Source organism: Salmo salar, chromosome 26 (genome assembly GCF_965601325.2).
Source record: "Salmo salar chromosome 26, fSalSal1, whole genome shotgun sequence".
NCBI classification, from domain to species: domain Eukaryota; kingdom Metazoa; phylum Chordata; class Actinopteri; order Salmoniformes; family Salmonidae; genus Salmo; species Salmo salar.
Window position 1 is genome coordinate 51682501 of NC_138316.1, and position 22500 is coordinate 51705000.

The window sequence follows — 22500 nt, forward strand, 5'->3', positions numbered from 1 at the left end:
TGAGGTTCCACTACGAGGTTGGTTAGGGTTACTCAGCGTACCTCTAGGTTGAGGTTCCACTACGAGGTTGGTTAGGGTTACTCAGCGTACCTCTAGCTTGAGGTTGGTTAGGGTTACTCAGCGTACCTCTAGCTTGAGGTTGGTTAGGGTTACTCAGCGTACCTCTAGGTTGAGGTTCCACTACGAGGTTGGTTAGGGTTACTCAGCGTACCTCTAGGTTGAGGTTGGTTAGGGTTACTCAGCGTACCTCTAGGTTGAGGTTCCACTATGAGGTTGGTTAGGGTTACTCAGCGTACCTCTAGGTTGAGGTTCCACTACGAGGTTGGTTAGGGTTACTCAGCGTACCTCTAGGTTGAGGTTGGTTAGGGTTACTCAGCGTACCTCTAGGTTGAGGTTCCACTATGAGGTTGGTTAGGGTTACTCAGCGTACCTCTAGGTTGAGGTTCCACTACGAGGTTGGTTAGGGTTACTCAGCGTACCTCTAGGTTGAGGTTGGTTAGGGTTACTCAGCGTACCTCTAGGTTGAGGTTCCACTATGAGGTTGGTTAGGGTTACTCAGCGTACCTCTAGGTTGAGGTTCCACTACGAGGTTGGTTAGGGTTACTCAGCGTACCTCTAGGTTGAGGTTGGTTAGGGTTACTCAGCGTACCTCTAGGTTGAGGTTCCACTATGAGGTTGGTTAGGGTTACTCAGCGTACCTCTAGGTTGAGGTTCCACTACGAGGTTGGTTAGGGTTACTCAGCGTACCTCTAGGTTGAGGTTGGTTAGGGTTACTCAGCGTACCTCTAGGTTGAGGTTCCACTATGAGGTTGGTTAGGGTTACTCAGCGTACCTCTAGGTTGAGGTTCCACTACGAGGTTGGTTAGGGTTACTCAGCGTACCTCTAGGTTGAGGTTGGTTAGGGTTACTCAGCGTACCTCTAGGTTGAGGTTCCACTACGAGGTTGGTTAGGGTTACTCAGCGTACCTCTAGGTTGAGGTTGGTTAGGGTTACTCAGCGTACCTCTAGGTTGAGGTTCCACTATGAGGTTGGTTAGGGTTACTCAGCGTACCTCTAGGTTGAGGTTCCACTACGAGGTTGGTTAGGGTTACTCAGCGTACCTCTAGGTTGAGGTTGGTTAGGGTTACTCAGCGTACCTCTAGGTTGAGGTTCCACTATGAGGTTGGTTAGGGTTACTCAGCGTACCTCTAGGTTGAGGTTCCACTACGAGGTTGGTTAGGGTTACTCAGCGTACCTCTAGGTTGAGGTTGGTTAGGGTTACTCAGCGTACCTCTAGCTTGAGGTTCCACTACGAGGTTGGTTAGGGTTACTCAGCGTACCTCTAGGTTGAGGTTGGTTAGGGTTACTCAGCGTACCTCTAGGTTGAGGTTCCACTACGAGGTTGGTTAGGGTTACTCAGCGTACCTCTAGGTTGAGGTTGGTTAGGGTTACTCAGCGTACCTCTAGGTTGAGGTTCCACTACGAGGTTGGTTAGGGTTACTCAGCGTACCTCTAGGTTGAGGTTGGTTAGGGTTACTCAGCGTACCTCTAGGTTGAGGTTCCACTATGAGGTTGGTTAGGGTTACTCAGCGTACCTCTAGGTTGAGGTTCCACTACGAGGTTGGTTAGGGTTACTCAGCGTACCTCTAGGTTGAGGTTGGTTAGGGTTACTCAGCGTACCTCTAGGTTGAGGTTCCACTATGAGGTTGGTTAGGGTTACTCAGCGTACCTCTAGGTTGAGGTTCCACTACGAGGTTGGTTAGGGTTACTCAGCGTACCTCTAGGTTGAGGTTCCACTACGAGGTTGGTTAGGGTTACTCAGCGTACCTCTAGGTTGAGGTTGGTTAGGGTTACTCAGCGTACCTCTAGGTTGAGGTTCCACTATGAGGTTGGTTAGGGTTACTCAGCGTACCTCTAGGTTGAGGTTCCACTACGAGGTTGGTTAGGGTTACTCAGCGTACCTCTAGGTTGAGGTTGGTTAGGGTTACTCAGCGTACCTCTAGGTTGAGGTTCCACTATGAGGTTGGTTAGGGTTACTCAGCGTACCTCTAGGTTGAGGTTCCACTACGAGGTTGGTTAGGGTTACTCAGCGTACCTCTAGGTTGAGGTTGGTTAGGGTTACTCAGCGTACCTCTAGCTTGAGGTTCCACTACGAGGTTGGTTAGGGTTACTCAGCGTACCTCTAGGTTGAGGTTGGTTAGGGTTACTCAGCGTACCTCTAGGTTGAGGTTCCACTACGAGGTTGGTTAGGGTTACTCAGCGTACCTCTAGGTTGAGGTTGGTTAGGGTTACTCAGCGTACCTCTAGGTTGAGGTTCCACTATGAGGTTGGTTAGGGTTACTCAGCGTACCTCTAGGTTGAGGTTCCACTACGAGGTTGGTTAGGGTTACTCAGCGTACCTCTAGGTTGAGGTTGGTTAGGGTTACTCAGCGTACCTCTAGGTTGAGGTTCCACTATGAGGTTGGTTAGGGTTACTCAGCGTACCTCTAGGTTGAGGTTGGTTAGGGTTACTCAGCGTACCTCTAGGTTGAGGTTGGTTAGGGTTACTCAGCGTACCTCTAGGTTGAGGTTCCACTATGAGGTTGGTTAGGGTTACTCAGCGTACCTCTAGGTTGAGGTTCCACTACGAGGTTGGTTAGGGTTACTCAGCGTACCTCTAGGTTGAGGTTGGTTAGGGTTACTCAGTGTACCTCTAGCTTGAGGTTCCACCTGCGTTTGTCGTCCTCCACTCTCTCTATCAGCGGTTCCCAGACAGCATGGGTCTCATTGAAGTAGTTCACCTGTCAACAGCCAACATATTCACACAGTGTCAAAATCAGCATCCATCCCATTTATATCAATTTCAATGAACACAAATTATTATTGCTAATGAAATTCAAAGAACACGGGTAGTCGAAAGGTTTATTTTATTTTTTATTTGACCTTTATTTAACTCGGCAAGTCAGTTAAGAACAAATTATTATTTACAATGACGGCCTACCCGGGCCGAACCCGGACAACGCCGGGCCAACTGTGCGCCGCCCTGTGGGACTCCGTCTTGCACTGAGATGCAGTGCCTTAGACCGCTGCACCACACGGGAGCCCAATGCACACACGAATGCCAGAGATAACAAGTATCCCTACATAAGTATGTAATGCACAAGACTAAAGAAAAGCTGTTTGCCTGCCCATTGACTTCCTAAAAAAAAAACATATGAGAAGCTCCTGTATGTACAGGAAGAGGATGTCCATTAGGCTGATACTTGAGAGTAGTGAAAAGCTCCAGTCCTCACCTCCAGGGTCATGTCAGAGCAGAGGTAGAGGAGAGAGGACCAGTTCCTGGCCGTCCCAGACAGAGAGCTCTCAGCCAGCAGCAGGGGGACCGTCCTGTGGCCCAGACCAGACTCCATGGTCACTTGAATTACCTTCACATCCACCTTGAAACTCTCCCCAAAGTTACGGCCGTCCTGGTCACTGAAACTCTCCGTCATCTAGATGGAAAGTCATGTTAAGGTTTAATGCCATTTGTAGCTAGAGAATACAAAAACAAAGGTGCATAGTGGAGGTAAACGGAGTGCCCAAATGTTCCTGGGAGGGGACAGAATGTTCTTGTATAGGGACAGAATGTTCTTGTATAGGGACAGAAGGTTCTTGTATAGGGACAGAAGGTTCTTGTATAGGGACAGAAGGTTATTGTACAGGGACAGAAGGTTCTTGTACAGGGACGGAAGGTTCTTGTACAGGGACGGAAGGTTCTTGTATAGGGAAGGAAGGTTCTTGTACAGGGACAGAAGATTCTTGTATAGGGACAGAAGGTTCTTGTATAGGGACAGAAGGTTCTTGTATAGGGACAGAAGGTTCTTGTAAAGGGACAGAAGGTTCTTGTATAGGGACAGAAGGTTCTTGTATAGGGACAGAAGGTTCTTGTATAGGGACAGAAGGTTCTTGTATAGGGAAGGAAGGTTCTTGTATAGGGACAGAAGGTTCTTGTATAGGGAAGGAAGGTTCTTGTATAGGGACAGAAGGTTATTGTACAGGGACAGAAGGTTCTTGTATAGGGAAGGAAGGTTCTTGTATAGGGAAGGAAGGTTCTTGTACAGGGACAGAAGGTTCTTGTACAGGGACAGAAGGTTCTTGTATAGGGACAGAAGGTTCTTGTATAGGGACCAATTCCACTGGTACTAGACCTCAATAGAACCTATTAAAGGAAGTTTTCAATTTAAATTCCAGTCAATTCAGAAAGTAAACTAAATTTCTATTCCAATTTTTCTCAGTGTACTTCCCGAATTGACTGGAATTGAAATGGAATTGAGCCCAACCGTCGTATGTATACCTCGCTGGCAGAGTCCACTCCCAGGAACCAGTAGTTGCAGGTGTAGATGTTCATGGTGGACCACAGGTTGCTGACCTCAGTCTTCTCGTCCTCTGCCGCCTCAGCTTTCGGTTTAGCCGTCATGGCTGCCGTGATGGTCATCACCGTGTTCAGGATGACAGGGGAGATCTGAGAGAGGGAAGGAAGAGTGTGTGTGAGGTATTTATTTTCTACTTTATTCATACGTGGGAGGAAGTCAGCGTATACTTATGTGTGATGATAATGACGATCTCGATTGACGTCTATGTTCAGAAGTAGCCTCTCAGTGCGTCAGGCGATTCAATAACATTTTACATTTTTACATTTTAGTAATTTAGCAGACGCTCTTATCCAGTAGTGAATGCATACATTTCATACATTTTTTTCTTTCTTTTTCCCCCCCGTACTGGCCCCCCGTGGGATTCGAACCCACAACCCTGGCGTTGCAAACACCATGCTCTACCAACTTAGCCACACATAATTCAAACCATTTCTCACTCAGAGCTGGAGGTCTTCATGGATCCACCTGTACCCGAATACCCGAGAGGGTCCGGATCTCTAAATAATATCACGGGTCTGGTTCGGATCACGGGTCCAGGGTATATATCACGGGTCCAGGGTATATATCACGGGTCCAGGGTATATCATCACGGGTCCAGGGTATATCATCACGGGTCCAGGGTATATCATCACGGGTCCAGGGTATATCATCACGGGACCAGGGTATATCATCACGGGACCAGGGTATATCACGGGTCCAGGGTATATTATCACGGGTCCAGGGTATATTATCACGGGTCCAGGGTATATTATCACGGGTCCAGGGTATATTATCACGGGTCCAGGGTATATTATCACGGGTCCAGGGTATATTATCACGGGTCCAGGGTATATCACGGGTCCAGGGTATATCACGGGTCCAGGGAATATCATCACGGGTCCAGGGTATATCATCACGGGTCCAGGGCATATTATCACGGGTCCAGGGCATATTATCACGGGTCCAGGGCATATTATCACGGGTCCAGGGTATATCACGGGCCCAGGGTATATCACGGGTCCAGGGTATATCACGGGTCCAGGGCATATCATCACGGGTCCAGGGTATATTATCACGGGTCCAGGGCATATTATCACGGGTCCAGGGCATATTATCACGGGTCCAGGGCATATTATCACGGGTCCAGGGCATATTATCACGGGTCCAGGGCATATTATCACGGGTCCAGGGCATATTATCACGGGTCCAGGGCATATTATCATGGGTCCAGGGCATATTATCACGGGTCCAGGGCATATTATCACGGGTCCAGGGTATATCACGGGTCCAGGGTATATCACGGGTCCAGGGTATATCACGGGTCTCGGGTCTGTGTAATTTGCAGAGACCCAGAGCCGACAGGTAGGCTGCAACGACCCAGAGCCGACAGGTAGGCTGCAACGACCCAGAGCCGACAGGTAAGCTGCAACGACCCAGAGCCGACAGGTAGGCTGCAACGACCCAGAGCCAACAGGTAGGCTGCAACGACCCAGAGCCGACAGGTAGGCTGCAACGACCCAGAGCCGACAGGAAGGCTGCAACGACCCAGAGCCGACAGGAAGGCTGCAACGACCCAGAGCCGACAGGTAGGCTGCAACGACCCAGAGCCAACAGGTAGGCTGCAGAGACCTTAGTTAGCCTAGCGAGCTAACGTTGACTTCTCGTCCCAGTTTGATGCAGTCCATGCCAAGTACTACGTAATCATATTTGATGATTAATAACCTAGCTATGGCAGCTATTAGTCTATCGTAGCGCGAGTCGGCATTGTTGGTTTGATGTCTCTCCCTCCCTCCTCCCTCCTCCCCATGTCACTGGGTCACAATACGGCCCCTCTCTCCCTCCTCTCCATGTCACTGGGTCACAGTACGGCCCCTCTCTCCCTCCTCTCCATGTCACTGGGTCACAGTACGGCCCCTCTCTCCCTGCTCTCCATGTCACTGGGTCACAGTACGGCCCCTCTCTCCCTGCTCTCCATGTCACTGGGTCACAGTACGGCCCCTCTCTCCCTGCTCTCCATGTCACTGGGTCACAGTACGGCCCCTCTCTCCCTGCTCTCCATGTCACTGGGTCACAGTACGGCCCCTCTCTCCCTGCTCTCCATGTCACTGGGTCACAGTACGGCCCCTCTCTCCCTCCTCTCCATGTCACTGGGTCACAGTACGGCCCCTCTCTCCCTCCTCTCCATGTCACTGGCTCACAGTACGGCCCCTCTCTCCCTCCTCCCCATGTCACTGGGTCACAGTACGGCCCCTCTCTCCCTACTCTCCATGTCACTGGGTCACAGTACGGCCCCTCTCTCCCTGCTCTCCATGTCACTGGGTCACAGTACGGCCCCTCTCTCCCTGCTCTCCATGTCACTGGGTCACAGTACGGCCCCTCTCTCCCTGCTCTCCATGTCACTGGGTCACAGTACGGCCCCTCTCTCCCTGCTCTCCATGTCACTGGGTCACAGTACGGCCCCTCTCTCCCTCCTCTCCATGTCACTGGGTCACAGTACGGCCCCTCTCTCCCTGCTCTCCATGTCACTGGGTCACAGTACGGCCCCTCTCTCCCTGCTCTCCATGTCACTGGCTCACAGTACGGCCCCTCTCTCCCTCCTCTCCATGTCACTGGGTCACAGTACGGCCCCTCTCTCCCTGCTCTCCATGTCACTGGGTCACAGTACGGCCCCTCTCTCCCTCCTCCCCATGTCACTGGGTCACAGTACGGCCCCCTCTCTCCCTGCTCTCCATGTCACAGTACGGCCCCTCTCTCCCTGCTCCCCATGTCACTGGGTCACAGTACGGCCCCTCTCTCCCTGCTCTCCATGTCACTGGGTCACAGTACGGCCCCTCTCTCCCTCCTCTCCATGTCACTGGGTCACAGTACGGCCCCTCTCTCCCTGCTCCCCATGTCACTGGGTCACAGTACGGCCCCTCTATCCCTCCTCTCCATGTCACTGGGTCACAGTACGGCCCCTCTCTCCCTGCTCCCCATGTCACTGGGTCACAGTACGGCCCCTCTCTCCCTCCTCTCCATGTCACTGGGTCACAGTACGGCCCCTCTCTCCCTGCTCCCCATGTCACTGGGTCACAGTACGGCCCCTCTCTCCCTCCTCTCCATGTCACTGGGTCACAGTACGGCCCCTCTCTCCCTCCTCTCCATGTCACTGGGTCACAGTACGGCCCCTCTCTCCCTCCTCTCCATGTCACTGGGTCACAGTACGGCCCCTCTCTCCCTCCTCTCCATGTCACTGGGTCACAGTACGGCCCCTCTCTCCCTCCTCTCCATGTCACTGGGTCACAGTACGGCCCCTCTCTCCCTGCTCCCCATGTCACTGGGTCACAGTACGGCCCCTCTCTCCCTCCTCTCCATGTCACTGGGTCACAGTACGGCCCCTCTCTCCCTCCTCTCCATGTCACTGGGTCACAGTACGGCCCCTCTCTCCCTGCTCTCCATGTCACTGGGTCACAGTACGGCCCCTCTCTCCCTCCTCTCCATGTCACTGGGTCACAGTACGGCCCCTCTCTCCCTCCTCTCCATGTCACTGGGTCACAGTACGGCCCCTCTCTCCCTGCTCCCCATGTCACTGGGTCACAGTACGGCCCCTCTCTCCCTCCTCTCCATGTCACTGGGTCACAGTACGGCCCCTCTCTCCCTGCTCTCCATGTCACTGGGTCACAGTACGGCCCCTCTCTCCCTGCTCCCCATGTCACTGGGTCACAGTACGGCCCCTCTCTCCCTCCTCTCCATGTCACTGGGTCACAGTACGGCCCCTCTCTCCCTGCTCCCCATGTCACTGGGTCACAGTACGGCCCCTCTCTCCCTCCTCTCCATGTCACTGGGTCACAGTACAGTCAGGCTGGCAGATTTGTATGAGGAATTTTTATTAGTATGCTAATTAGATTCCAGCGGGGGGTGCAGACATCGACCTTAGGGGGTTAATAAAGTAGCTAAAAAAATGTACTTTTCTGCTGCGTCCCTCACTCGGATCGGACCGGGTCTAGTTGAAACTGTCCGTCCTCGGGTCCGTTCGGAATGGGTCACTATATAAATCCGGGTGGGAAAGCCCCTGGTCCATTTCGGAACGAGTCCAACCATTTGGACCCGTGAGGACCTCTACTCAGAGCACATTGGTACACTCTGCCATAACTTTTTAACCAAACTAACTTGACAAAGAAGGGATGAAACCTACTTTGATAATAACTTCCTCCACAGTCACACAGCCGGTAAGGGGTTGGTTGGGGTGGGTTTTGGTTTCCAGGAAGACAGAACACGGACGTAGCACCTGAAGACCAATGAGAAAGAAGCATTAAGGAGTTGATTCAATTCAAATATACTTAAGGAAAATGTATTAAAAACGCAAATGGGCAAATAGCTTTGAATCATGCTTCATCCCAGCTGATGTCTTACAGTAGTTACATTAGATGCAGTGTAGAGGCGCTCATAAAATATATATTAAAAACTGTTTTATGCTCACCGTGGTGACCACCTTGGTCTCATTGGTCCTGATGAAGGGACAGGCCAGAACTTTGAGCTCTCTGAGGTTGACCGTCATGCTTTGTCCCCCAGGGGCCCCAGGCCCTCCCCCAGGGGCCCCGGGCCCTCCCCCAGGCTCTAGCATCAGACTGAAGTCACATTGGAAGGAGGCCACCAGGGCCGGAGCGTCGGCACTCATCAGGTTAGCCACAAACACCACCTCTGGGTCTAGTATGACAGCACGCAGCTTGGTCCTGGGACTGGAGCCTGGGGGGAGAGAGAGAGGAGGGAAGAAACATCACCTCTGGGTCTAGTATGACAGCTTGGTCCTGGGACTGGAGCCTGGGGGGAGAGAGGAGGGAAGAAGCATCACCTCTGGGTCTAGTATGACAGCTTGGTCCTGGGACTGGAGCCTGGGGAGAGAGAGAGAGGAGGGAAGAAGCATCACCTCTGGGTCTAGTATGACAGCTTGGTCCTGGGACTGGAGCCTGGGGGGAGAGAGAGGAGGGAAGAAGCATCACCTCTGGGTCTAGTATGACAGCTTGGTCCTGGGACTGGAGCCTGGGGGGAGAGAGAGGAGGGAAGAAGCATCACCGCACCACCACACATATCCTAATATTGGGTATGGAGGGTAGAGAGAGAGGAGGCAAGAAGCATCACCGCACCGCTGCACATATCCTAATATTTGGTATTTACATGTTTTAAATGTAACCTTTATTTAACTAGGCAAGTCAGTTAAGAACAAAATATTATTTGGTATGGAGGTTACAGAGAGAGGAAGAGGATACAAATATAATGTCACACCAAAACACTGTAGCCATCACAATACATTACCATCACTACACACCAAAACACTGTAGCCATCACAATACATTACCATCAATACACACCAAAACACTGTAGCCATCACAATACATTACCATCAATACACACCAAAACACTGTAGCCATCACAATACATTACCATCACTACACACCAAAACACTGTAGCCATCACAATACATTACCATCACTACACACCAAAACACTATAGCCATCACAATACATTACCATCACTACACACCAAAACACTGTAGCCATCACAATACATTACCATCAATACACACCAAAACACTGTAGCCATCACAATACATTACCATCAATACACACCAAAACACTGTAGCCATCACAATACATTACCATCACTACACACCAAAACACTGTAGCCATCACAATACATTAGCATCACTACACACCAAAACACTGTAGCCATCACAATACATTACCATCACTACACACCAAAACACTGTAGCCATCACAATACATTACCATCACTCCACACCAAAACACTGTAGCCATCACAATACATTACCATCACTACACACCAAAACACTGTAGCCATCACAAAACATTACCATCACTACACACCAAAACAAAACACTGTAGCCATCACAATACATTACCATCAATACACACCAAAACACTGTAGCCATCACAATACATTACCATCACTACACACCAAAACACTGTAGCCATCACAATACATTACCATCACTACACACCAAAACAAAACACTGTAGCCATCACAATACATTACCATCAATACACACCAAAACACTGTAGCCATCACAATACATTAGCATCACTACACACCAAAACACTGTAGCCATCACAATACATTACCATCACTACACACCAAAACACTGTAGCCATCACAATACATTACCATCACTACACACCAAAACACTGTAGCCATCACAATACATTACCATCACTACACACCAAAACAAAACACTGTAGCCATCACAATACATTACCATCACTACACACCAAAACACTGTAGCCATCACAATACATTACCATCACTCCACACCAAAACACTGTAGCCATCACAATACATTACCATCACTCCACACCAAAACACTGTAGCCATCACAATACATTAGCATCACTACACACCAAAACAAAAACACTGTAGCCATCACAATACATTACCATCACTCCACACCAAAACACTGTAGCCATCACAATACATTACCATCACTACACACCAAAACAAAAACACTGTAGCCATCACAATACATTACCATCACTACACACCAAATCAAAAACACTGTAGCCATCACAATACATTACCATCACTACACACCAAAACAAAACACTGTAGCCATCACAATACATTACCATCACTCCACACCAAAACACTGTAGACATCACAATACATTAGCATCACTACACACCAAAACACTGTAGCCCTCACAATACATTACCATCACTCCACACCAAAACACTGTAGCCCTCACAATACATTACCATCACTCCACACCAAAACACTGTAGCCATCACAATACATTACCATCACTCCATACCAAAACACTGTAGCCATCACAATACATTACCATCACTCTACACCAAAACACTGTAGCCATCACAATACATTACCATCACTACACACCAAAACAAAACACTGTAGCCATCACAATACATTACCATCACTCCACACCAAAACACTGTAGCCATCACAATACATTAGCATCACTACACACCAAAACACTGTGGCCCTCACAATACATTAGCATCACTCCACACCAAAACACTGTAGCCATCACAATACATTAGCATCACTACACACCAAAACACTGTAGCCATCACAATACATTACCATCACTCCACACCAAAACACTGTAGCCATCACAATACATTAGCATCACTACACACCAAAACACTGTAGCCCTCACAATACATTAGCATCACTCCACACCAAAACACTGTAGCCATCACAATACATTAGCATCACTACACACCAAAACACTGTAGCCATCACAATACATTACCATCACTCCACACCAAAACACTGTAGCCATCACAATACATTACCATCACTCCATACCAAATCACTGTAGCCATCACAATACATTACCATCACTACACACCAAAACACTGTAGCCATCACAATACATTACCATCACTCCACACCAAAACAAAACACTGTAGCCATCACAATACATTACCATCACTCCACACCAAAACACTGTAGCCATCACAATACATTACCATCACTCCACACCAAAACACTGTAGCCATCACAATACATTACCATCACTCCACACCAAAACACTTTAGCCATCACAATACATTACCATCACTCCACACCAAAACACTGTAGCCATCACAATACATTACCATCACTCCACACCAAAACACTGTAGCCATCACAATACATTACCATCACTCCACACCAAAACACTGTAGCCATCACAATACATTACCATCACTCCACACCAAAACACTGTAGCCATCACAATACATTAGCATCACTACACACCAAAACACTGTAGCCATCACAATACATTACCATCACTACACACCAAACCAAAACACTGTAGCCATCACAATACATTACCATCACTCCACACCAAAACACTGTAGCCATAACAATACATTACCATCACTCCACACCAAAACACTGTAGCCATCACAATACATTACCATCACTCCACACCAAAACACTGTAGCCATCACAATACATTACCATCACTCCACACCAAAACACTGTAGCCATCACAATACATTACCATCACTCCACACCAAAACACTGTAGCCATCACAATACATTACCATCACTCCACACCAAAACACTGTAGCCATCACAATACATTACCATCACTCCACACCAAAACACTGTAGCCATCACAATACATTACCATCACTCCACACCAAAACACTGTAGCCATCACAATACATTACCATCACTCCACACCAAAACACTGTAGCCATCACAACACATTACCATCACTCCACACCAAAACACTGTAGCCATCACAATACATTACCATCAATACACACCAAAACACTGTAGCCATCACAATACATTACCATCACTACACACCAAAACACTGTAGCCATCACAATACATTACCATCACTCCACACCAAAACACTGTAGCCATCACAATACATTACCATCACTACACACCAAAACACTGTAGCCATCACAATACATTACCATCACTACACACCAAAACACTGTAGCCATCACAATACATTACCATCACTGAATGGCTGTATAGTGTTTTGTTTGTCATTTATTTTCCCCACCCTCCCTCTCTCTCTCTCTCTCTCTCTCTCTCTCCCTCTCCCCTTACCTGTTCTGGGGTCAGTGTTGGCTCTATCCCGAAGCTCGGCCAGCTGTTTGAGGGGTAGCTGGGAGGTCTTGGCCAGGTCTGGCAAGGCTAGCATGGTGTTAGTGGGCAGGTCCTGGGCAGAGCTCTGGGGCAGGGCCTGGATGAAGAAGTCTGCCACTGCCATGAGAAACTCAACGCTGGCACACAGATAGAGCTTCTGTAAAACCGCGACCACCTGGCGCTCGCTGGCGCTCTGCGTGTACGTCACGTCTATCATGGCTTCCTCGCTCGTCTCGTCACGCTTACCCAGCATCCTGAGGGTTTGGGCAAACATGAGGTTACATATCAAATCAATCAATACATTGAGACTGACCCGACTGGTACTGTACAGAACCTAACCCAGTACTATTGAGACCGACCCGACTGGTACTGTACAGAACATAACCCAGTAGTATTGAGACCGACCCGACTGGTACAGAAAAGAACATAACCCAGTACTATTGAGACCGACCCGACTGAACAGAACATAACCCAGTAGTATTGAGACCGACCAGACTGGTACTGTACAGAACATAACCCAGCAGTATAATTCAGTAGTTTAACCTGAGGTAACCTCCAGCCGTCTGGCAGGGGAGGAAGCGTGAGACTAACCGTGAGGTGACTCTCTGTACGCCTGTCCTCATGTCGTCCAGGGTGCAGGCTGTGAGGATGGTAGAGACCTCCATATCCCCGTTACTAAACATCTTCCCCGAAGCCTTCATCAGGTGTAGGGTCAACTCCCCCAGGCACAGCCTCTCCTGGTGTTGAGACACCGCTGATACCTTGGAAATGTGGCAAACAAGACCATAAACCAACCTAGTAATCCATTTGAAACATCAGCAGACCACTGGGGGGGAACTACTGAGACTCATTACAAGGTCATTTACCACAGAGTCATTTACCACAGAGTCATTTACCACAGAGTCATTACCACAGAGCCATTTACCACAGAGCCATTTACCACAGAGCCATTTACCACAGAGTCATTTACCACAGAGTCATTTACCACAGAGTCATTTACCACAGAGTCATTTACCACAGAGTCATTTACCACAGTCATTACCACAGAGTCATTACCACAGAGTCATTTACCACAGAGTCATTTACCACAGAGTCATTTACCACAGAGTCATTTACCACAGAGTCATTACCACAGAGTCATTTACCACAGACTCATTTACCACAGACTCATTTACCACAGAGTCATTACCACAGGGTCATTACCACAGGGTCATTACCACAGGGTCATTACCACAGAGTCATTTACCACAGAGTCATTACCACAGAGTCATTTACCACAGAGTCATTTACCACAGAGTCATTACCACAGAGTCATTTACCACAGAGTCATTACCACAGAGTCATTTTGCACAGTAATGACCGGTGTTTGGTAGCTGTTCAAATTCTTCACCCTAATCATGGTTTTATCTTATTATCCAGGGCTTGGAGAGCAGAGAGGAGATTAAGAGTAAATTACTGTCATTACAGACGCCAGCTCTGTACAAGGCCCACAATTCCCCCTGTTCCTCCATAGAGTACATTAGAAGTGAGACTGAGCTGCATCACCTATAGATACGCACCTGTTTAGGGTCATTGCTGTACAGGACCAGTCCCAGGGACTCTATGTTGAAGATTAACTTCATGGTTTCCAGGGGTTCCTCTTCTACCGGTTGTTCTGGAAGTTCAACCATGTTCTCGACACCATCTGAAGGACGAGGAGAGAACAGAAACGTGTCATAAGAACTAACACACTCAGGACTCAAGTCAAATCAAATCAAATGTATTTATATAGCCCTTCTTACATCAGCTGATATCTCAAAGTGCTGTACAGAAACCCAGCCTAAAACCCCAAACAGCAAGCAATGCAGGTGTAGAAGCACGGTGGCTATGAAAAACTCCCTAGAAAGGCCAAAACCTAGGAAGAAACCTAGAGAGGAACCAGGCTATGAGGGGTGGCCAGTCCTCTTCTGGCTGTGCCGGGTGGAGATTATAACAGAACATGGCCTAGATGTTCAAATGTTCATAAATGACCAGCATTGTCAAATAATAATAATCATAGTAGTTGTCGAGGGTGCAACAAGTCAGTACTACCTTTGGGGTAGTCTGTTTTGAGCATCAGCGTCGTCTTGTGTTTCAGGGCTGTCGTGTCGGGGCTGGTGTGTTGGTCTGGCTGCAGACTGCTGGCTTCTCCAATGTTCTCCATCAGGATCCTCAACAGAACTGTTAGGTCATCCTGACTCAGGGCAACCTGGGGAGAACAGACGACAGAGAGGATATGTAGCTATAGCTAATGCTAATGGTTGCTAATGCTAATGTCACTAGTACTAGTTAACCTGAAGAGACACAAGCACAGAGAGGATGTAGCTATAGCTAATGCTAATGGTTGCTAATGTCACTAATACTAGTTAACCTGAAGAGACCAGCACAGAGGATGTAGCTATAGCTAATGCTAATGGTTGCTAATGCTAATGTCACTAATACTAGTTAACCTGAAGAGACACAAGAACAGAGAGGATGTAGCTGTAGCTAATGCTAATGGTTTCTAATGCTAATGTCACTAATACTAGTTCACCTGAAGAGACACAAGAACAGAGAGGGTGTAGCTGTAGCTAATGCTAATGCTTCTGATAAGCAGAGGAGACCGAAATAACTTGAGGAGAGACAGGAGACATGTAGGATGGAGCTGTAGCTAATGCTAATGTTGCTGTTGCTAAAGCCAATAATGCTGTAGCTAATGCCGTGTTCACATCATGTCGGAGTGATCGGAGGAACGGCTTGTTACTTCGGAGGAACGACTTGGAGCGTTCACTTGCTCGGAGATCGGAAGGAACGCAAGAACCATTCTCACCATTGACAAGATGAAATCGCGGCAATGTTTGTTGCCATTTTCAGACGTCAGAGTTCAGCATGTGGGAAAGATCGGTGTCCAGAGATCATACCCGAGATTTCTAGTCGTAATTACGAGTTGGAGGGACGTTCACGTGCATTTTTCCCCAGTAGGAAGGTCATACTTACGAGTTCCCGACATGACGTGAACGCGGCACAAGGCAATACAAAGTTGATTTACTGTTTAACGGATTTCATTTTTTTTAAAGTGAGGCGAGCGAGCAGATAAAATAAAAATATTTAAAAAAATATATATATATATATATATATATATACACACACACACAATTTGGAACCCCTTGTAAAAAATACTAAACAACCTTTTTACAACCCCTAGTGACATCACCTCAACATTTTAGTGTTTTGGTCCCGTGTGGCTCAGTTGGTAGAGCATGGTGTTTGTCTGCTAAATGACTAAAATGTAATGTAAATGTTGGTATAATGGTTTTGGAATGACAGTCAGGAACCACAGTTTGAGTCCTGATCAGGGTACCCGCATAATTAACTACATTGGTGTCAGGAGCTGGAGAGCACAGTTTTAGACACAGTTCAGCCATTTTGTTTTATAATTGATGTGCTAGCTGAAATATATATATAGCAGCCCACTAAAGTAAATCAGATCTATTCTGACTATAACCAACTGCTTCAGCTTTAGTTCTATATTTAACACATCTCCCACCAACTAGATCGAGCCTCGAAATAACTTGAGGACAGGCAGGAGACATATAGGATGGAGCTGTAGCTAACGCTAATGCTAATGTTGCTCTCACTAGCATACAGACCTTTTTAGACAGCTGAAGCAAGCACAACACATTTTCTTCAGGAAATCTACTTCTTCTAGTTTAGTCATATTTATCTTACCTGACTAGCATCTATTAATTAAGTTGCAATGTCCCATAAATGTAATGTCTAAATCAACTTGAAGTATCAACAAAACACATAACCACAAAAAGAAGGCTACAGCTAATATTTTTTCCCCCCTAAAATTAATGTTCGCAATTCACAAATTATTATTTTGATTCACATGATTCAACTCACAGTGGATTGAACCGAATCCCAACTACTACAACGGCGAAGTGAATCGTTAGTTTTATCAAAAATAGTTGTATAAAAGAATCGATTCATTTTAATCAAATTAATAATTTAAAAAACAAATGTATTATTTTTATATTTTTTTTTAATGTGAAGCAGGACATTCGTTAAACTGTAAATCAACTTTGTTAGCCCTAATGCTAATGTTGCTATAGGTAAAGCTAATGTTGCTTTGCTAATGCTAATGTTGCTATAGGTAAAGCTAATGTTGCTATAGGTAAAGCTAATGTTGCTATAGGTAAAGCTAATGTTGCCTTTGCTAATGCTAATGTTGCCTTTGCTAATGCTAATGTTGCCTTTGCTAATGCTAATGTTGCCTTTGCTAATGCTAATTCGCTGACAATTTTACATTTTAGTCATTTAGCAGATGCACTTATCCAGAGAAACTTACAGGAGCAATTAGGGTTAAGCGCCTTGCTCAAGGGCACATCGACATATTTGAACCAGTGACCTTTCGGTTACTGACTCAACACTCTTAACCGCTAGGCTACCTGCCTCGATTATCTTACTGTCAAACCCTAGAGTACTGTAGCATGTACCTTACATTCCAAACCAGGCTGCAAGCAGAAGTCAAATGTTAGTGTGATTAAATCATCAACGCTCAGCTGTTATGGTTTAAGGGACAAAGCTACTTCAAATCTAAAGGAAGGGGACGACGTTGCACAAATTTAACTAGCTACAACTTACCAATACCATTCTTCCACCAGAGGTCAATCATCAATATGACTAAATCATGAAAGCTCAGCTATTACGATTTGAAGGAAATAGTTACTTCAGGTATCAGGGAGGGTGACATTACTACACGAGGAAAGATAACTTCAATCAGCTTCTCTGCTACAATACAAACATCTTGGTATCAAAACAGATATTTTTGTAACCACTCCTTTCAAGGGAAAGACATGATTACAGTTACTGTTAGCTCCTACCTTCACGCGCTCTGTCTACCTCTATGGTTACTGTTAGCTCCTACCTTCACGCGCTCTGTCTACCTCTATGGTTACTGTTAGCTCCTACCTTCATGGGCTCTGTCTACCTCTATGGTTACTGTTAGCTCCTACCTTCATGGGCTCTGTCTACCTCTATGGTTACTGTTAGCTCCTACCTTCATGGGCTCTGTCTACCTCTATGGTTACTGTTAGCTCATACCTTCATGGGCTCTATCTACCTCTATGGTTACTGTTAGCTCCTACCTTCATGGGCTCTGTCTACCTCTATGGTTACTGTTAGCTCCTACCTTCATGGGCTCCGTCTACCTCTATGGTTACTGTTAGCTCCTACCTTCATGCGCTCTGTCTACCTCTATGGTTACTGTTAGCTCCTACCTTCATGGGCTGTAGGTCTGTCTACCTCTATGGTTACTGTTAGCTCCTACCTTCATGGGCTGTAGGTCTGTCTACCTCTACAGTTACTGTTAGCTCCTACCTTCATGCGCTCTGTCTACCTCTATGGTTACTGTTGGCTCCTACCTTCATGGGCTCTGTCTACCTCTATGGTTACTGTTAGCTCCTACCTTCATGGGCTCCGTCTACCTCTATGGTTACTGTTAGCTCCTACCTTCATGGGCTCCGTCTACCTCTATGGTTACTGTTAGCTCCTACCTTCATGGGCTCTGTCTACCTCTACGGTTACTGTTAGCTCCTACCTTCATGGGCTCTGTCTACCTCTATGGTTACTGTTAGCGCCTACCTTCATGGGCTTGAGGTCTCCGTCTACCTCTATGGTTACTGTTAGCTCCTACCTTCATGGGCTCTGTCTACCTCTATGGTTACTGTTAGCTCCTACCTTCATGGGCTTGAGGTCTCCGTCTACCTCTATGGCAGCCATCTTCTTGTACCATGCTGCAGCCAGGTTCCTCTTCACTGTTAGGAGCAGGTTGACAGGCTCCAACAGCTCAGTACTGGGCTGAGAGTCTTTTTCCATGTAAATCCTAATAAAGAGAAGCAAATCATAGACAGGGATAGCTAGACAACTGGCTTATTCAGCTACACTATGCAGTATTAGGGTGTATCCAGACCTTCATACCATTCCTGTACCAACCCAGGGATGTGGTATTACCGGCAGTGGACACCAGGTATACGGTATTACCGGCAGTGGACACCAGGGACGCGGTATTACCGGCAGTGGAAACCAGGGACGCGGTATTACCGGCAGTGGACACCAGGGATGCGGTATTACCGGCAGTGGACACCAGGGATGCTGTATTACCGGCAGTAGACACCAGGGATGCGGTATTACCGGCAGCAGACACCAGGGATGCGGTATTACCGGCAGTAGACACCAGGGATGCGGTATTACCGGCAGTAGACACCAGGTATACGGTATTACCGGCAGTGGACACCAGGGATGCGGTATTACCACAGTGTGGACACCAGGGATGCGGTATTACCGGCAGTAGACTCCAGGGATGCGGTATTACCGGCAGTAGACACCAGGGATGCAGTATTACCGGGAGTAGACACCAGGGATGCGGTATTACCGCAGTGTGGACACCAGGGATGCAGTATTACCGGCAGTAGACACCAGGTATACGGTATTACCGGCAGTGGACACCAGGGATGCGGTATTACCACAGTGTGGACACCAGGGATGCGGTATTACCGGCAGTAGACTCCAGGGATGCGGTATTACCGGCAGTAGACACCAGGGATGCAGTATTACCGGGAGTAGACACCAGGGATGCGGTATTACCGCAGTGTGGACACCAGGGATGCAGTATTACCGGCAGTAGACACCAGGTATACGGTATTACCGGCAGTGGACACCAGGGATGCGGTATTACCACAGTGTGGACACCAGGGATGCGGTATTACCGGCAGTAGACTCCAGGGATGCGGTATTACCGGCAGTAGACACCAGGGATGCAGTATTACCGGGAGTAGACACCAGGGATGCGGTATTACCGCAGTGTGGACACCAGGGATGCAGTATTACCGGCAGTAGACACCAGGTATACGGTATTACCGGCAGTGGACACCAGGGATGCGATATTACTTTATTATTTTTGACTCTCAAAACAAAATGTAGCCTGCAGGCCATGTAGCCAGCAGGCCATGTACTGTAGCCAGCAGGCCATGTAGCCAGCAGGCCATGTACCGTAGCCAGCAGGCCATGTAGCGTAGCCAGCAGGCCATGTACCGTAGCCAGCAGGCCATGTAGCCAGCAGGCCATGTACCGTAGCCAGCAGGCCATGTAGCCAGCAGGCCATGTACCGTAGCCAGCAGGCCATGTACCGTAGCCAGCAGGCCATGTACGGTAGCCAGCAGGCCATGTACCGTAGCCAGCAGGCCATGTACCGTAGCCAGCAGGCCATGGACTGTAGCCAGCAGGCCATGTACTGTAGCCAGCAGGCCATGTACTATAGCCAGCAGGCCATGTAGCCAGCAGGCCATGTACTGTAGCCAGCAGGCCATGTAGGCAGCAAGGTTCTTGATCCAGGAGGGGATTGATTGTCCCTGCTGTAACCAAGAAGCTAGTTCTTGACATCGAGCCACTTAGCTAGGAAGTTACAAACCCAATGTATAGCTGGAGACCTGAGATAGATAGTTAACTTATAAGCAGAGGCGTAGAATGCTTTAGGGCACCACGCTGAATTTCTTTTACGGAATTGAAAATCATACCGTCGGTATTTCAGAACACCCCAGTATACGGTATATACAGTAGAGCGCCCAAGCCTCGTCAGTAAGACCACGATTGAACCAAGCAGTTTCTTTGAGAACCAACTCTTACAACTCAAATACATCAATCAAATGTATTTATGAAGCCCTTTTTTACAACAGCAGTTGTGCTTATACAGAAACCACAGAAAGCAAGCAATGCAGATGTAGAGGAACGGTGGCTAGGACAAACTCCCTCGAAAAGGAAGGAACCTAGGAAGAAACTTAGAGAGGGAACCAGGCTCTGAGGGTTGGCCAGTCCTCTTCAGGCTGTGCCGGGTTGAGATTATACGAGAACTAACGATACTCAGAGGAGTTGGATAGAGCTCATACAGATCTGGGACCAGGCATTAAACCCTTGCTTTCTGATCTGGACCAGGCATTAAACCCTTGCTTTCTGATCTGGGACCAGGCATTAAACCCTTGCTTTCTGATCTGGACCAGGCATTAAACCCTTGCTTTCTGATCTGAGACCAGGCATTAAACCCTTGCTTTCTGATTCTGCGACCAGGCATTAAACCCTTGCTTTCTGATTCTGGGACCAGGCATTAAACCCTTGCTTTCTGCACTGATGAAGCAAAAGATGACTGTGTTAAACAGAATGCACTGACCTGGACAGTTTGAGCTGTGTGAGCTGTACGTCCATGTGATCAATGACAGCAGGAAGTGGACATCCCTCCACAGCAAGTAGAGAGAAGCTGTTTCCCACCGTGATGAGCCCCAGGTCCACCTCCAGTGCATTGTGTGAGGTGGAGGACTGGGGGATGATGATGAGAGGAGCCTTCAGCCTGATGTCCATGGAGAGACGGAAGCTCTTCTGGGCAAAGTCTCTGATGCTGGAGGCTGCCTTCTCTGCTGCCTGGGCCGTGGCCGCACTCACCGCCTCTTTGGCTGTCTGGAAGTTGTTGGTGAAATTCTAAAAGACGGAAAACATGGATGAGTGAAGTTCTTTAGCGAAAAGGGCTCAGAAAGGAATGGAGCGGGCATCAAAGCGGAGACCGGGCTAGGACAGCTAAACTTCCAGGAAACTTCTCATGTTTTTTCAGAAATCCCAGTTGGGTGGATTCCTGAAATCAGTAAGGTATCCCTTAACTGGGAATCATTCAACCAGGATTTCTGGGAGAAAAAAAAAACAGGAACTGAAGAAAAAGAGTATCTGCATATTTAAATACAAAGAACGGTTTTAAATACTCAAGACCGTTGTCAGAGATTTCTCCAGTACCAACGTTGAGACTCACCAGCAAAGACATGACAAACTTGTGGAGGTAGACGACTTGGACGCAGCCCACGTTGAGCTGGACGTTCCCGTCTGTCTTGGAGGTGTCTGCGTAGCCGGCTCCCTCTGTAGCCTTGGGGGTCAGACTCATACTGAAACTAAACACCTCGTCTCCTACGATAGAGATGGCCTGCAACGGGAGAACCAAACGTTAGCAGGTAAACTCAACCGCAATTATTTCACGGGGTTGAATGATACACAGCCGCATCGTCCCTCTATCACTGAAATCTTTCATGGTTTCACTTCGTGACTTTACCTTTTTGTGAATACTTTTTGGATCGACATTAATGACGATGAAATCCCGGAGGCGGGCAGAGATGTGGGTTTGGGGCCCTTGCATCAGGAGAGATCCATTGAAACCTGCACAACAAGATAAAATGTTGATCGGATGCTAACATCATTTCAGAAAAGGTAAACAGCAAACCACACAAGCACAAGACACTTAAACAACCCCCAAAAATTATTTTTGGGACTTTCATCATATACAAACCTTGGCTGAAATCCCTTGTAAAAGCCCTAGATGATAATCAAATGAAAGTGTATCTGTATAAAGACAACATTGTGTAGCCTATGAGTTCTGTAATGGGCCCTGAGGTTCTGTCTACATCAGCACCTTGTATCTTGATGTCAGCCATGTTGCAGTTCT

General features: G+C 47.7%; 1 protein-coding gene across 5 annotated transcripts in view; it reads right to left on the reverse strand.

Annotated features, from left to right (window-relative positions):
- The window catches only part of vps13c (vacuolar protein sorting 13 homolog C), a 229235-nt gene that overhangs the window by 84610 nt on the left and 122125 nt on the right, over nt 1-22500 (reverse strand). For all 5 annotated transcript variants that reach the window (XM_045709067.2, XM_045709065.2, XM_045709066.2 and 2 more), the window contains 14 exons: nt 22468-22500; nt 22111-22214; nt 21817-21984; nt 21190-21494; nt 18708-18852; nt 15039-15195; nt 14528-14652; nt 13560-13729; nt 12930-13222; nt 8809-9074; nt 8524-8616; nt 4292-4459; nt 3252-3449; nt 2670-2759 (listed from right to left, as the gene is read on the reverse strand). The exon at nt 22468-22500 is cut by the window's right edge and continues 87 nt beyond it. In XM_045709067.2, coding sequence (XP_045565023.1) covers nt 2670-2759; nt 3252-3449; nt 4292-4459; nt 8524-8616; nt 8809-9074; nt 12930-13222; nt 13560-13729; nt 14528-14652; nt 15039-15195; nt 18708-18852; nt 21190-21494; nt 21817-21984; nt 22111-22214; nt 22468-22500 — 2315 coding nt within the window. The remainder of the gene's footprint in view (nt 1-2669; nt 2760-3251; nt 3450-4291; nt 4460-8523; nt 8617-8808; nt 9075-12929; nt 13223-13559; nt 13730-14527; nt 14653-15038; nt 15196-18707; nt 18853-21189; nt 21495-21816; nt 21985-22110; nt 22215-22467) is intronic.